Source organism: Mesoplodon mirus (genome assembly GCF_964341445.2).
Source record: "Mesoplodon mirus genome assembly, chromosome: 18".
Lineage (NCBI taxonomy): Eukaryota > Metazoa > Chordata > Mammalia > Artiodactyla > Ziphiidae > Mesoplodon > Mesoplodon mirus.
Window position 1 is genome coordinate 6,340,750 of NC_138994.1, and position 12,112 is coordinate 6,352,861.

The 12,112-nt window shown below is 47.6% G+C and overlaps 1 protein-coding gene across 2 annotated transcripts; it reads left to right on the forward strand.

Moving 5' to 3' along the window:
* Positions 1 to 82: 82 nt before the first annotated feature.
* RUNDC1 (RUN domain containing 1) lies at positions 83 to 7,857 on the forward strand. Of its 2 annotated transcripts, XM_082604280.1 has the most exons (6): positions 83 to 597; positions 3,731 to 3,889; positions 4,890 to 5,088; positions 5,559 to 5,678; positions 6,067 to 6,968; positions 7,734 to 7,821. In XM_082604280.1, the coding sequence occupies exons 1-5, from the start codon at positions 100 to 102 to the stop codon at positions 6,930 to 6,932; spliced, it is 1,842 nt and encodes a 613-aa protein (XP_082460406.1). In that variant the 5' UTR covers positions 83 to 99; the 3' UTR covers positions 6,933 to 6,968; positions 7,734 to 7,821. The 2 variants fall into 2 exon arrangements, with proteins under 2 accessions (XP_082460406.1, XP_082460405.1); XM_082604279.1 differs by having other exon boundaries at positions 6,067 to 7,857.
* Positions 7,858 to 12,112: the final 4,255 nt, after the last annotated feature.

Here is a 12,112-nt window from a genome sequence, read left to right on the forward strand (position 1 = left end):
TCTGGGCCCCGCCCATCCGCTTCTCCGGGTTTCCCAGCCAGCGCGCCGTTGCCATGGCAGCAGGGGGCGTGGCTGACGTGCGGCGGCGTTTCCTGAAACATGGCGGCTCTCGAAGCGGCTGAGGAACCGGTAACGGGGGTGGCGGCCGTTGGACCAAAGGCGAAGGACGAAGAGGAGGAGGAAGAGGAGTCGCTTCCGCCGTGCGAGGCAGTGCGCTGGGCGCCGGTGGGGGCGGTGGCAGAGGCCGGGCCCGGGGCGGCGGCGTTCTCGGAAGAGGCGGCGGCCGAGGAGCCCGGAGCGGCCCCGGGATCCCCACCGGACTCGCCGGGCCGGACGCTGCGGCGGCTGCGGGCCGAGCGGCGGCGGCTGGACTCGGCGCTGCTCGCGCTGTCCTCGCATTTCGCGCAGGTGCAGTTCCGCCTGCGGCAGGTGGTGCGCGGGGCGCCGGCGGAGCAGCAGCGCCTCCTGAGCGAGCTCGAGGACTTCGCCTTCCGCGGCTGCCCTCACGTCCTGGGTTACGGGAGCCCAGAGGACCCCGCCAGCGATGATGGCGACGGGATGCCGGGGGACCGGCCACGGTTGCGGGGCGAGGACCAGGTGAACAGCTGGGGCCGGGCCCCGAGGGATATGGGAATAGAGGGGTGGGTGGGTGGCGATGCTAACGCGGACGGAGGTAGCACTGGTGAGAAGCCGGGTCGTCTAGGTGGCTATGCGTGTCCCAGAAGAGGAGACCAGACAGGTGTTCGGGACCTGCTGAAAGGCAAGAGGACAGAGAGGCCTGGGAAGCTGACGGTGAGAGGTGTTCACCAAAGGTGTGGGAAGAGATGCAGGTGTGATGAGGTGAGAAGCAGAAGAGGGATGAGCGAGGAGAGTGTTCAGAGGGCAACAGAGCAGCCAACTGAAACAGTGCTGCTCCCGCTCACCTTGCCGTCGCCTCAAGAACCTACGTCCTCAGCACATTTGCTGATAGAGTCCTCCGACCCTGGAGATTGAGAAAATTGCTTAGAGGAGAGCAAGTGAATTGAAATCCATGGAAATTTAGATGTACTCCCTGTCCGTGCTTTCCTAGAATCTAGAGAATGTCTTTAATCTTCAGACTCTTGTCTGGGTGAGAGCTTTGGTGAACAGCAAGGTCTCTTAGTAATTGTAAGAAACACAAGTCCTAATTATGTGAATTTCCTAATGCTGGTATTTTAAAACTCCTTCCCCATCCTACTTAATAACTAGGTATTCTAAAGGAAGCCCTTTTGGTAACTGTGACAAGATTGATTCAGTTAGTCAACACTGAATGCTGAGAATTTGTATGACAGCCCCAGGGGACGTTTCCTTACAGTCCTTGAACCTCTGGAAGTGCACAGTTGTAGATAGCTTGTTGGAAGAGACTCGCTGTTTTTTCTCCACCTTCTTATTGTTTAGCTTACAACCCGTATGTGGCTTTCTTCCCACTTAAATTGGTTTTAACCAAGAAGACTTATCAGTAGCAGATATTGACTTGCGTATTTTAACCTGAAATGTTGCCAGTGCAGTCCTTTGTTTACTGTTCCACCCGTCTCTCCGTATACCCACAGCTCCTTGCACAAGTCCTCAAATTGCCAGACTTTTTTTTTTTTTTTTTTTTTGCGGTACGCGGGCCTCTCACCGTTGTGGCCTCTCCCGTTGCGGAGCACAGGCTCTGGACGCGCAGGCTCAGCGGCCATGGCTCACGGGCCCAGCCCCTCCGGCATGTGGGATCTTCCCGGACCGGGGCACGAACCCGTGTCCCCTGCATCGGCAGGCGGACTCTCAACCACTGTGCCACCAGGGAAGCCCAAACTGCCAGACTTTTAAGGAACAGGTAGGATAGAAAGAATTTCTGTGCTCAGGCCCTGTTCAGGAGTGAGGAGCACCAAAGGTTTGGTGTGGATGTGGTGCTCTTTTGGTTGTCCGTTTTTACTTTTAGAAACAGTGTACAACTTAAAAAAAAAAAAAAAAACTGTAGCGCTCAAAACACCTAATAAGCAGCTGTAATCTTGTGTGCATATATTGACACATGAACAGGTGGTGCCAAAGTGGGGACATGTTAGAACCAAATGATTTACTACTTATCAGTTCCAGTTTTTTGTTTTTTTAACCAGTATTTTCTCTCGCTTCATACTGGAAATTATTTCTGTTATTTCCTGCCTTGCACCAGAGCTCATTGTTCTCACCTAGTAAACACGTTTGCCCAAACTCCAGTAAATCGCATACTCAGTAATTACCATGGCAGGTAACAGCATTCAGCAGACACACTCATGAAAATGGAATCAGGATCTATGGCTGGTTTCTTTCTTCTTTGGCTTCATAAGGTTGGGATGGGATACAATGAAAACAAAAACAAAGTTTCCCTAGTCCTTTCCCTTTGGGCTGGTTAGACAACTTTTTCCATAAGAGTTCATTATTTGGAATGTGGCCTTCTGGACCTGATTGTGTTCAGTAACATACAGCAAATGTGTACTGAGAGCTTACCCTGTGCCAGACACAGTGCTAGGCCTTAGGGGTCGTCAGGGCCTTTGCCCTTAAGGAGTTCATAGACTTGGGGAGACAGAATCCTAAACAAATCATTATAATATGACATGAGCTAGAGTAGAAGTGTGTACAAAATACGGAGGAAGTGATTGGTTCTGCCTGGGGAAGTCGAGGAAACCTCTTAAAGAATAGCTAGGCCACTAAGTTGGGGAGAAGAACAGGGTTCTAAGAAAAAAACCACGACACTGGGAAAGCTTTGGAGAGGCAGTATCGCCTGAGAAAAGGCTTGCTTTCCTATTGAGCAAAGCTACAGCAAGGGGATTGCTTTTTAAATAGCTAAACAAAAAGTTAATTTGTTGTTTTTCATTTGTTCTCTCTCATACCTTACTTCTGGAGGCCTTGGTAAGTACCATGTTAAGATTAACTTTAATATCTTCTAGACATCTAGTTTAAAATGCAGCCTTACACCTGTAAATGATTTGCTAGTTTTGCTTTGTTTTGTTTTTGATACTCAAAAAAGGCAAGGAAGAACCAGTATTTGAAAATACATTGGCAAGATTTTACCTCTCCGAAGCGTTTTTCATCATTCAAATGCAGAAACTACCGGGTGGCCAACAGTGAGAAAAGGTGTCACTGGTCAGGGAACCTTACCGAACTTTTATTTATTTATTTATTTTAAACATAATTACCTTCTCACCCCTATTACTTGGCTTTGAATTTTTTTCACTGCCCCAGGTACCTGTGTTTGTTTGATTTTGCAATACACTGGAGGCACTTTGGACCTTAAGAAAACTGGTTATGAGTTATAAAGCCTCTCTCTACACCCTTACCTCCAGATTCTCTCGCAAAATTTGGCTGTAGCAAGTATTCAGGACTTATTCTTTGGTAATTGGCTCTGGAGGATGGCATGTTTAATTCCAAGGAGGCTGTCTTGGCTGAGATAAATTGTGTCAATCTTAACTAGACCTGAGGGGGTGGGAAGCAATCTTAAGGAAAGGCCCCATTGTATTTATATCCTATTTCCAATGAAGGACAAATACTTTCTTAAAGAAAATACGCATTTAATAAATTGCCCCGGTGAAGTAATTATTCTCATTTTTGAACCTGTCCCATGAATTCTGTATTTCATTCGGGTTACTTGGAAACATCTTATATTTTACTAGTCATTATTGGCTTAAGAGAATTCATAATGTGCCCTGACTTTTTCTTTTCCTGTGAAATCACCCCAAATCTTTTCCCATCTTAGAGTGAGCAGGAGAAACGGGAACATCTGGAAACCCAAAGGGAGAAGCAGAAGGAACTGATACTGCAGCTCAAAACCCAGCTCGATGACCTGGAGACGTTTGCCTATCAGGAAGGCAGTTACGACTCCCTGCCGCAGTCCGTGGTCTTGGAAAGGCAGCGGGTGAGCAGATCCAGAGGCGCCTCCTCCACTGCCTCAGGTTACCTTGTCCCTTCCAGCGTTCACAGGACAGCCTTGTCCAGCTTGCTCACCCTCGGCCTCACTGCTGGCCCATATCAAAGGGAAATTTTGCTGCTACCTGGGACCAGTCTTTATTCACACGTGGAAACACACATGCCAAAGCTTTCTAATGTGATGATTGAGCTCTTTTTTTTTTTTTGGTGGCTATTATTATTAATAATAGTAGTAATAAATAATAATAACAGCAATAATTTCTTTCATTTGATCATTGAAACCGTTCTACTTGGGCACTTCATACGATGTAAACTAGTTTTCTCCCCCAGCACCAGTAAATAAATATTCCAGGAATCCTGACTTTAATGCTGTATTTATTAAAGCAACACCTGGGCAGACAGGTAAATCTGCTAGTCAAAACACAGTCTCCTTTACATGTTTGTCTCTCTGGAGCTGTGATGTGGCTGTTTTTCTGGCAGGGCTGGAGTTATACATTATCTGGTTTTCAAATTGTTCCTCATATTGTCACTAGGATATTTTGGCTGTAACATGCCTGGATGTTTCGTAGAGCTTTTCCTTTAGTTGCCTAGAGTAGTAAGGCAAAAAGGGATGAGAAGGACTAGAAACTAAGGGAAATCAGTATTTATTCTCTTGGAGGCCATGGGGGAAGCTAACTGTGGGGCTTTTGGGATCATCAGCCACTTTGGATCATTCACACTCTTGTTCTTTTGAGTGAAATTTACCTGGCCTGGTAGAAAATTTGCAGTGAGAGGAGCCATTTCTGTCAGAGAGGAACCAGGGGTCCTTATTTCTATAAGAGCAGTAAAAGGCCCGTGCCCTCACCTTGATCAGCAGTTGCACCATTTTCCTCACAAATTTGATTTCCATTTAAGGGTAGGAGGGAGGCACACTAGTAAAGATTCTCCTTCTTCCTAACCCTCTCCCCAAAAATTCCAAAGGGTGTGCTCATGGCTTGTAGTCTTGATAGGTGATCATCGATGAGTTAATAAAGAAACTGGACATGAATCTGAATGAGGACCTCAGTTCACTGTCCACTGAGGAGCTTCGGCAGCGTGTGGATGTAGCTGTAGCTCAGATCGTCAACCCAGCCCGAGTGAAAGAACAGCTGGTTGAGCAGCTGAAAACTCAGATCCGAGACCTCGAGATGTTCATCAGCTTCATCCAAGGTCAGAGGAGGGATGGAAAGAGAAGGGTGGCTGGATGTCATCATAATTATATGTATTCTGAGTACTAACACCTAAAGGTGCCAGTCCTTGATGTATATGTAAGAGGTTTGATCACTCGGTAAGGGAGCCAGCATGGTGGAGTAGAAAGGACATGGATTTTAAAACCAGAGAGTTAAAATCTCAGCCCTGCCCCTTACTGGCTTCACGTCCTTCGTAGACTAATGAGGTTCAGCAGGTTCCTAACCTCTTCAGTCCCTCTGTCCTCCTCCATAAAATGATGATTCATGCTTCCTTCACTCAGCAGATATTTATTGAGCCAGCTAGTGTATGCCAGTCACTGTTCCACACGATGAAATACTATTTGTAAGAGTCTTGTCACGTGGTAGGCACTAGTAAGTAGTATTTCGCCTTTAAAAATCTGCCATAAAGAGGCTAAATAAATGTCTCCTCTTTGTAACTTGTGATTGCAGATGAAGTAGGAAGCCCGTTACAAACAGGTAGTGGACACTGTGAGTGCAAGGCCAGTGGGAAGACAGGAAACGGCTCCTGCAGGACTGGCAGCAGCAGACCACCTCCAGGAAACAGCAAAAGTAAGTACAGCTTCCAAAATGCGCAAATCTATAGAGACAGAAAGTAGATCAGGGGTTGCCTAGGCCGGGGGATCGGGGAGAAGTAGGGAGTGGGAAATGCCAACAGTACACGGTTTCTTTGGGGGATGATGGTTGCCCAACTCTGCGAATATACTAAAAACCACTGAATTATACACTTTTAATGGGTAAGTTGAGTGTTATGTGACTCATACCTCAAAATAGTTACTACTAACCAAAGTAAGCCCAGCGACATCCTAGGTGGCTCTTGGCTTCATGTGGGACCCATGCTGTGGCTCAGAAGCAAGACTGGATCTCAGCTTGTGACTTGCTGACTGTCCCTCTGACCACTGTGGCCTCTCACTGATGAGTCGTTGTGTTTTCTATGCAGCGACGGCAGAAGACATGAAGAGAGTTCGGGAGACAGGGCCGCACCTGATGCAGCGAGTGCTGGCAGTTCTCCAGATCTTTGCTGTTAGCCAGTTCGGTTGCGCCACGGGCCAGATCCCACAGACCCTGTGGCAGAGGGACCAGGCTGACAGGGACTACTCTCCCTTATTGAAGAGGCTGGAGGTGTCAGTAGACAGGGTGAAGCAGCTGGCCTCGAGGCACCAGGCGCACGACCACTTGAGCGGCTCCGCCTGCCTCCAGGACCTCTCTCTGGGAGGCAAGGACGAGCTGACCGTGGCTGTACGGAAGGAGCTGACTGTGGCCGTGAGGGACCTGCTGGCCCATGGACTGTACGCCTCCTCACCGGGGATGAGCCTCGTCATGGCCCCCATCGCCTGTCTGCTGCCGGCCTTCTCCTCGGCCCCCGAGGCCATGCACCCCTGGGAGCTCTTTGTAAAGTACTACCACGCTAAGAACGGCCGTGCTTACGTGGAATCCCCCGCCCGGAAGCTCTCACAGTCCTTCGCCCTGCCTGTCATGGGAGGCACTGTGGTGACACCCAAGCAGAGCCTGCTGACAGCCATCCACGTGGTGCTGACGGAGCACGACCCTTTTAAGCGCAGTGCAGACTCGGAGCTGAAGGCCTTGGTGTGCATGGCGCTGAATGAGCAGCGTCTCGTGTCCTGGGTGAACCTCATCTGCAAGTCGGGGTCGCTCATCGAGCCCCACTACCAGCCCTGGAGCTACATGGCACACACGGGCTTTGAGAGTGCCCTCAACCTGCTTAGCCGCCTCAGCAGCCTCAAGTTCAGCCTCCCTGTAGACCTGGCTGTGCGCCAGCTCAAGAACATCAAAGATGCCTTTTGATGAGAATGATCTGGCCCCAGACCAGCATCTTGCTCAGTAAGGATAGATGGTTAGTCTTCTAGGATAACAGCAAGAATTAGGAGGAGGGGCTAAAGACATTTTCCCTAGCCAGATGATGCAAAGTCTCTCTCCCTCATCAACTTAGCATCTTAGAAAGATATGCTGGAGACCCTCTTGTTAAAAGGTTCTGCCCTGGCGTGTAACCACGGTGTATGTGTGAGCACATATACTTGAGCCTGTTGAAAAGACATCGGTCATGGCACACACTCATCACACCATATCTGATTTGTAGAAAATCCGGGTTGCTGTAACCATTCTCTTCACGGTGGTGAGGGACAGCATGAGTGAGTTGTTTGTCCTGGAAGACATTCAACTTAAGGCTCCTGTCAAGTTGCGAGCCATCTTCCTTCACTTGAAGCAGGTTTGAGAGAGTCCTAGGTCAGAATTCAAATTCCTTTTGTGAATACTGATGCCTCTTCCTGACCCCAAGGTCAGGGGAGGCCGTGTGTGTTCCATAGCTGCCTCTAAAACCGGGAGTGGGAATATCTGAGAACAGCATTTCTAAGGGTGTTTACCACAGTTGATTTTTTTTTTTTTTTTTTGGCTGCGCCGAGCAGCTTGCGGGATCTTAGTTCCCTGACCAGGGATTGAACCCCGGGCCCACAGCAGTGAAAGCGCCGAGTCGTAGCCACTGGACCGCCAGGGAATTCCCCACAGTTGATTTTAATATGAGCCCTTTTTCGTGTAGAGGTAAGAGCTGAAATCTGTCCCTGACCACGTGGTCCTTTCCTCACAGCCCAGATGATGGTCTTTCGGTTTTGGAGCTGGTTTACCAGGACAGCCACCATCTGGTACCATGTCCTCTGGCGAGTAACCTTTCCTCTGCACACCTCCCAGCTCCTCAGAAGGAAACGTGTCCGAGGTGTGTGCCACGTGTCCTGGAGGCTGGATGGCAGAGGAGGTCTGACCACGTGATCATACTACAGCGCGGGTAGGAACTGTGGCAGATCACTGGTGACAAAGAAGGGGCTTGGCATTTGCTTGTAAAACTGACTCTAGACTGGTCCTGTTGGGTCTCTTTTAGCCTTTTTAGTTCATATTTGCCATTCAGCTTGCATCCTGCTCTGGGACTGACCAAAGGTGAGCAAAGTGTATCACCTTCTGGAAAGCCAAATGGGTTCCCAGCACTGCTGATATACCGTCGTTTCACGTATTAAATCGCCAGCTGCACTTTGTGTCGCACTATTATGTGGTGCGTTTTAACTTAATTTTTTCAGTAAGATATTATTTAAGATATATTCTTGATAATTCATTAGAATTAGTCCTCCTTCATGTGAAACAGGATAAGTGTAAAATGTTGTGAAAAATGGTATCTGTGGTTGCTAATAAAATCATGGTATTTTGTGTAGCTTCTCTGCAAAGACCTTAGAGACTGTTGGCTTTGGTTTATAAGTCTGGGCATTGTCAGCGTATCTGATCCAGATCGGTATTTCCTTGAGCAATGCCTGGCTCCTGGCCTTTCTGCCTCTTCTCTGCCCCCTGCGCTGGATCAACTCAGCTTTGGTGGTGTTTCCCCCACTACCCGCCTTGAACAAATTCATGAGAAAGTGTCGTTGGCATTATCATCCCATCTTGCCCAGGCCTACAGTCCTATCCCCACAGCAGATCTCACCACACATGCCACTTTAGGAATTGGCGCTTTTAAATTCACTTGTCTGGATACCATTTAGGGTGGGTGATAAGTGCTGTAGTCATATGGCATAGCCCTGGATCACCCCAGTATTATCTTTTTCCAATCCTCACAAAAACTGGTATTAAGGCTTTTATGCTAACATCATGAGAAGCATTTTGTGTGTGTGCCATCCTAATTTAATTCTCACTACATGTAAAGCAGGACAACATTATCTGCATTTTATAGCTGAGGAAACTGAACTGCAGAGGTTAAATATTTTGTCCACGTTTGCATGTTGGAAGAGCTGGGATTTGAACCCAAGTTGCCTGAATCCAAATCCTATGTTCTTTATACTGTTAATGTTACCTCATTGTATCATGCTGCTTCTAGATATTTTGTTCCTCTCTCTCCTTTATCCACCCCCTCACTTCACCATCACTTTGTGGATGAACAGGTATTTTCCACATGCCTGCCAGAAATTTCAGCTGCCAAAGGACTAGGCTGCAGGGAGATGGGCAGAGAGCCATTGCTCTGCCAAGTTCTTCATGAAACTTAAAGACATGTAGAGACAGAGACAAGCCTGCCAGCAGTCACGTACCTGCTAGTCACTGATAACATCTGCATTATAACTGAGGACAGAGGTCTGTGCTTGGCTTGGAGTGAGGCAGACAGGATGAAGGAGGAGGGGAGGGACTGTCAGCCGAGGTCTAAGGCTATGCAAGAACAGAATGAAAGAGCCATGGATATGTATCCAGTGAAAGTGCAGGGTCCATTGTATGGTCTGCAAGGCATCATTAAAGATTCCCAAGATGCTCTGCCTTCATTCATTCACTATTGAGCACCCACCAACTGCTTGGGCCAGGCTAGGTGCTCAGAACTTCTCTCTCCCTGCCTTCAAGGAACACAAGGTTTAGCAAAGGAGGTAGCAAGCCAATTGGAGATTTGAGTAGCTTGTTAAAACACAAATTGCTGTGACTTCCCTGGTGGCGCAGTGGTTAAGAATCCGCCTGCCAATGCAGGGGACACAGGTTCGATCCCTGGTCTGGGAAGATCCCACATGCTGCAGAGCAACTAAGCCCGTGCGCCTCAACTACTGAGCGTGCATGCCACGACTGCTGAAGCCTGTGCTCCTAGAGCCTGTGCTCTGCAACAAGAGAAGCCACCACAATGAGAAGCCAGAGCACCACAATGAAGAGTAGCCCCCCCACGCACAGCAACGAAGACCCAATGCAACCAAAAATAAATAAATAAATAAAACAAACAAAAACCAACCACAAATTGCTTGGTTCCATCCCCAGAGTTTTTTATTCAGTAGCTCTGAGAATTTGCATTTCTTACCAAGTTCCCATGCTTGTTATGCTGATGCTGCTGGTCTGGGGACCACACTTTGACAACCACTGATCCAAACCAACTGAAATATGTTCTATAGTAAAATTAAGTATGGATTGGATTGCTGAGGGAGCATAGAGAAGGAAGAGATGAATTCTGCCTGGGAGAACTCTAGAGTGGCCTTGAAGGATGGATAGGATTTTGCCCAGCTACAGTGGAGGAGAAGAATAACGAAACATGGAACAGCTCGCATGAAGACCCTGGCGCTCAGAAGGGGTCGGATCTTTGAGTAGTTGAGCTGGCTGGAACCCAGGTGGTATGTGAAGGGTGTGGAGGAGACAGGAACTTATACTGCAAGGAAGATAGAGAGGAAGGGAGTGAGAGTTCAAACTTTGGTACAGAGAGCCAACGAAGGATTTCAGGCAGGTAAGTGGCGGACTTAAGAGTTGTGTTTAGAGAACTTTCTAAAAATAAGATCTATAGCTCATGGCTCCACACCAGACCTGAATTGGAATCTCTTCTGTTGGCAATGCATATTTAATAAGCATCCCAAGCAATTTTTGACCCACCCAAAGTTTTGAGGAGGGACTGGAGAAAACAAAGAACTGAAGCTGGATCAGTTAGGGAGCAGGTGTAAAAGGATAGAGAAGATTTAAAAGACATGAGGCAAAATTCACAGGATTTAGTTACTAATTTGATTTGGAGAGTTTTAGTATGTGATAAGAGTTCAAGGCAATGATAAGATTTCAGGGTTTGGTTTCTGTTTTCCAAGAGAGAAACAACAAAAGAGACAGAAGCAGATAAGGAGGCTGAAAGAAGACCATGGAGGTGGAAATGGACAGGGTCGTGTGGTGCAGTGGCAAGAGCGGCTTGGGAACGGGGGAACCTTGATCTGCGCCACCGACTCCGTGACTTTGCTGCTCTAGAACTTTCCTCTTTGAGAGGACAGAGTAGACGATCTCTGAGTTCCTTTCCAACTCTACAATGTCATATTACAAATTAAAACAAAACTTTTTCATTAAATGTAGAAATATAAGTACATAATTAGGGTGATAAACTATTGGAATGAAGTCCTGAGGGCTGCAGGGAAAATTGGTCCCTGGAGAGCCTGAAGAAGAGAAATGATGAAACCTTGATTGTTCCCACGTCTTGCCCAAGACCAATCCTATAGATTCGTCAGTGTTCAAATGAGCAAAAACTATACGATGGTTTCTCTTTCTCTTGAACTCCGAAGACACCTAAGGAACCATCTAAAAACACTCTTCCAGTAAGTGATGGGAAATAATTCAGTTTGAGAGCCAACTAGACCTGGGTTCAAACCCAGATTTGATGATCAGAGCCTTAGGCTCTCTAAATCTCAATTTCCTCATGTCCAAATGGGAGGAAAATACCCAAGATGCAGATTCCTGAGAATTAAATAGCAGTTGACTTACCTGAAGTGCCTAGCATCTTGCCTGGCACAGAGTGGGTACTCAATTTGGTGACTGGGTAAACAGCATGGGCTCAGGAGGACTGCTTGAATCTGAGTCCCCAGCTTGATCCACTGGCTGTGGATTTGGGGCAAATTACTTAACCTCCCCAAACCACAGTATCTTCAACTGCGGAATGGAGATAACATTACTTATCTCTTAGTGTCGTTATGGGGATCAAAAGAGATAATACACGTAAATAGATTAACTTGGCCTGACACAGGGTACACGGCTGCTAGTATCACCATAATCCTCCTTCATCTCCCTCCTTTATTCTGGTCGGAAATGTCTCTGACATCATTAGACTCTAAATGAGGGCAAGTTCCCTTGTTTGATTGATCTTCGTCTCTTCCTTATGCGTAACTGTACACAGTTGGTACTAATAAAGGTCCTATTTTGTTTCTTACTGTTCCAAAGCAAAAAAAGTAAATTTCAAATTGTGCCTCCCCCACCCGCTAGCGCCAGAGAAAGGAACTACAACCAAGGGGGCAGAGGAGCAGCTGTGTCCACGTAAAAGCCTTCCGGGGGAGGCAGAGCTCCTTTGCCCTTTCTACTGCTGGAGCTGCTCATAAAGTTTGATTTGAATAAAAAAGCTGCCAGGCCTTCCTTTCCCTTCAATAGCTTCTTCCGCCCTCAACACAGATTCTGAGCGCCACGCAAGAGGCGGGGAGAAGCCCGAGGGGGCGGGACAGGAAGTGAGGTCACCCTCC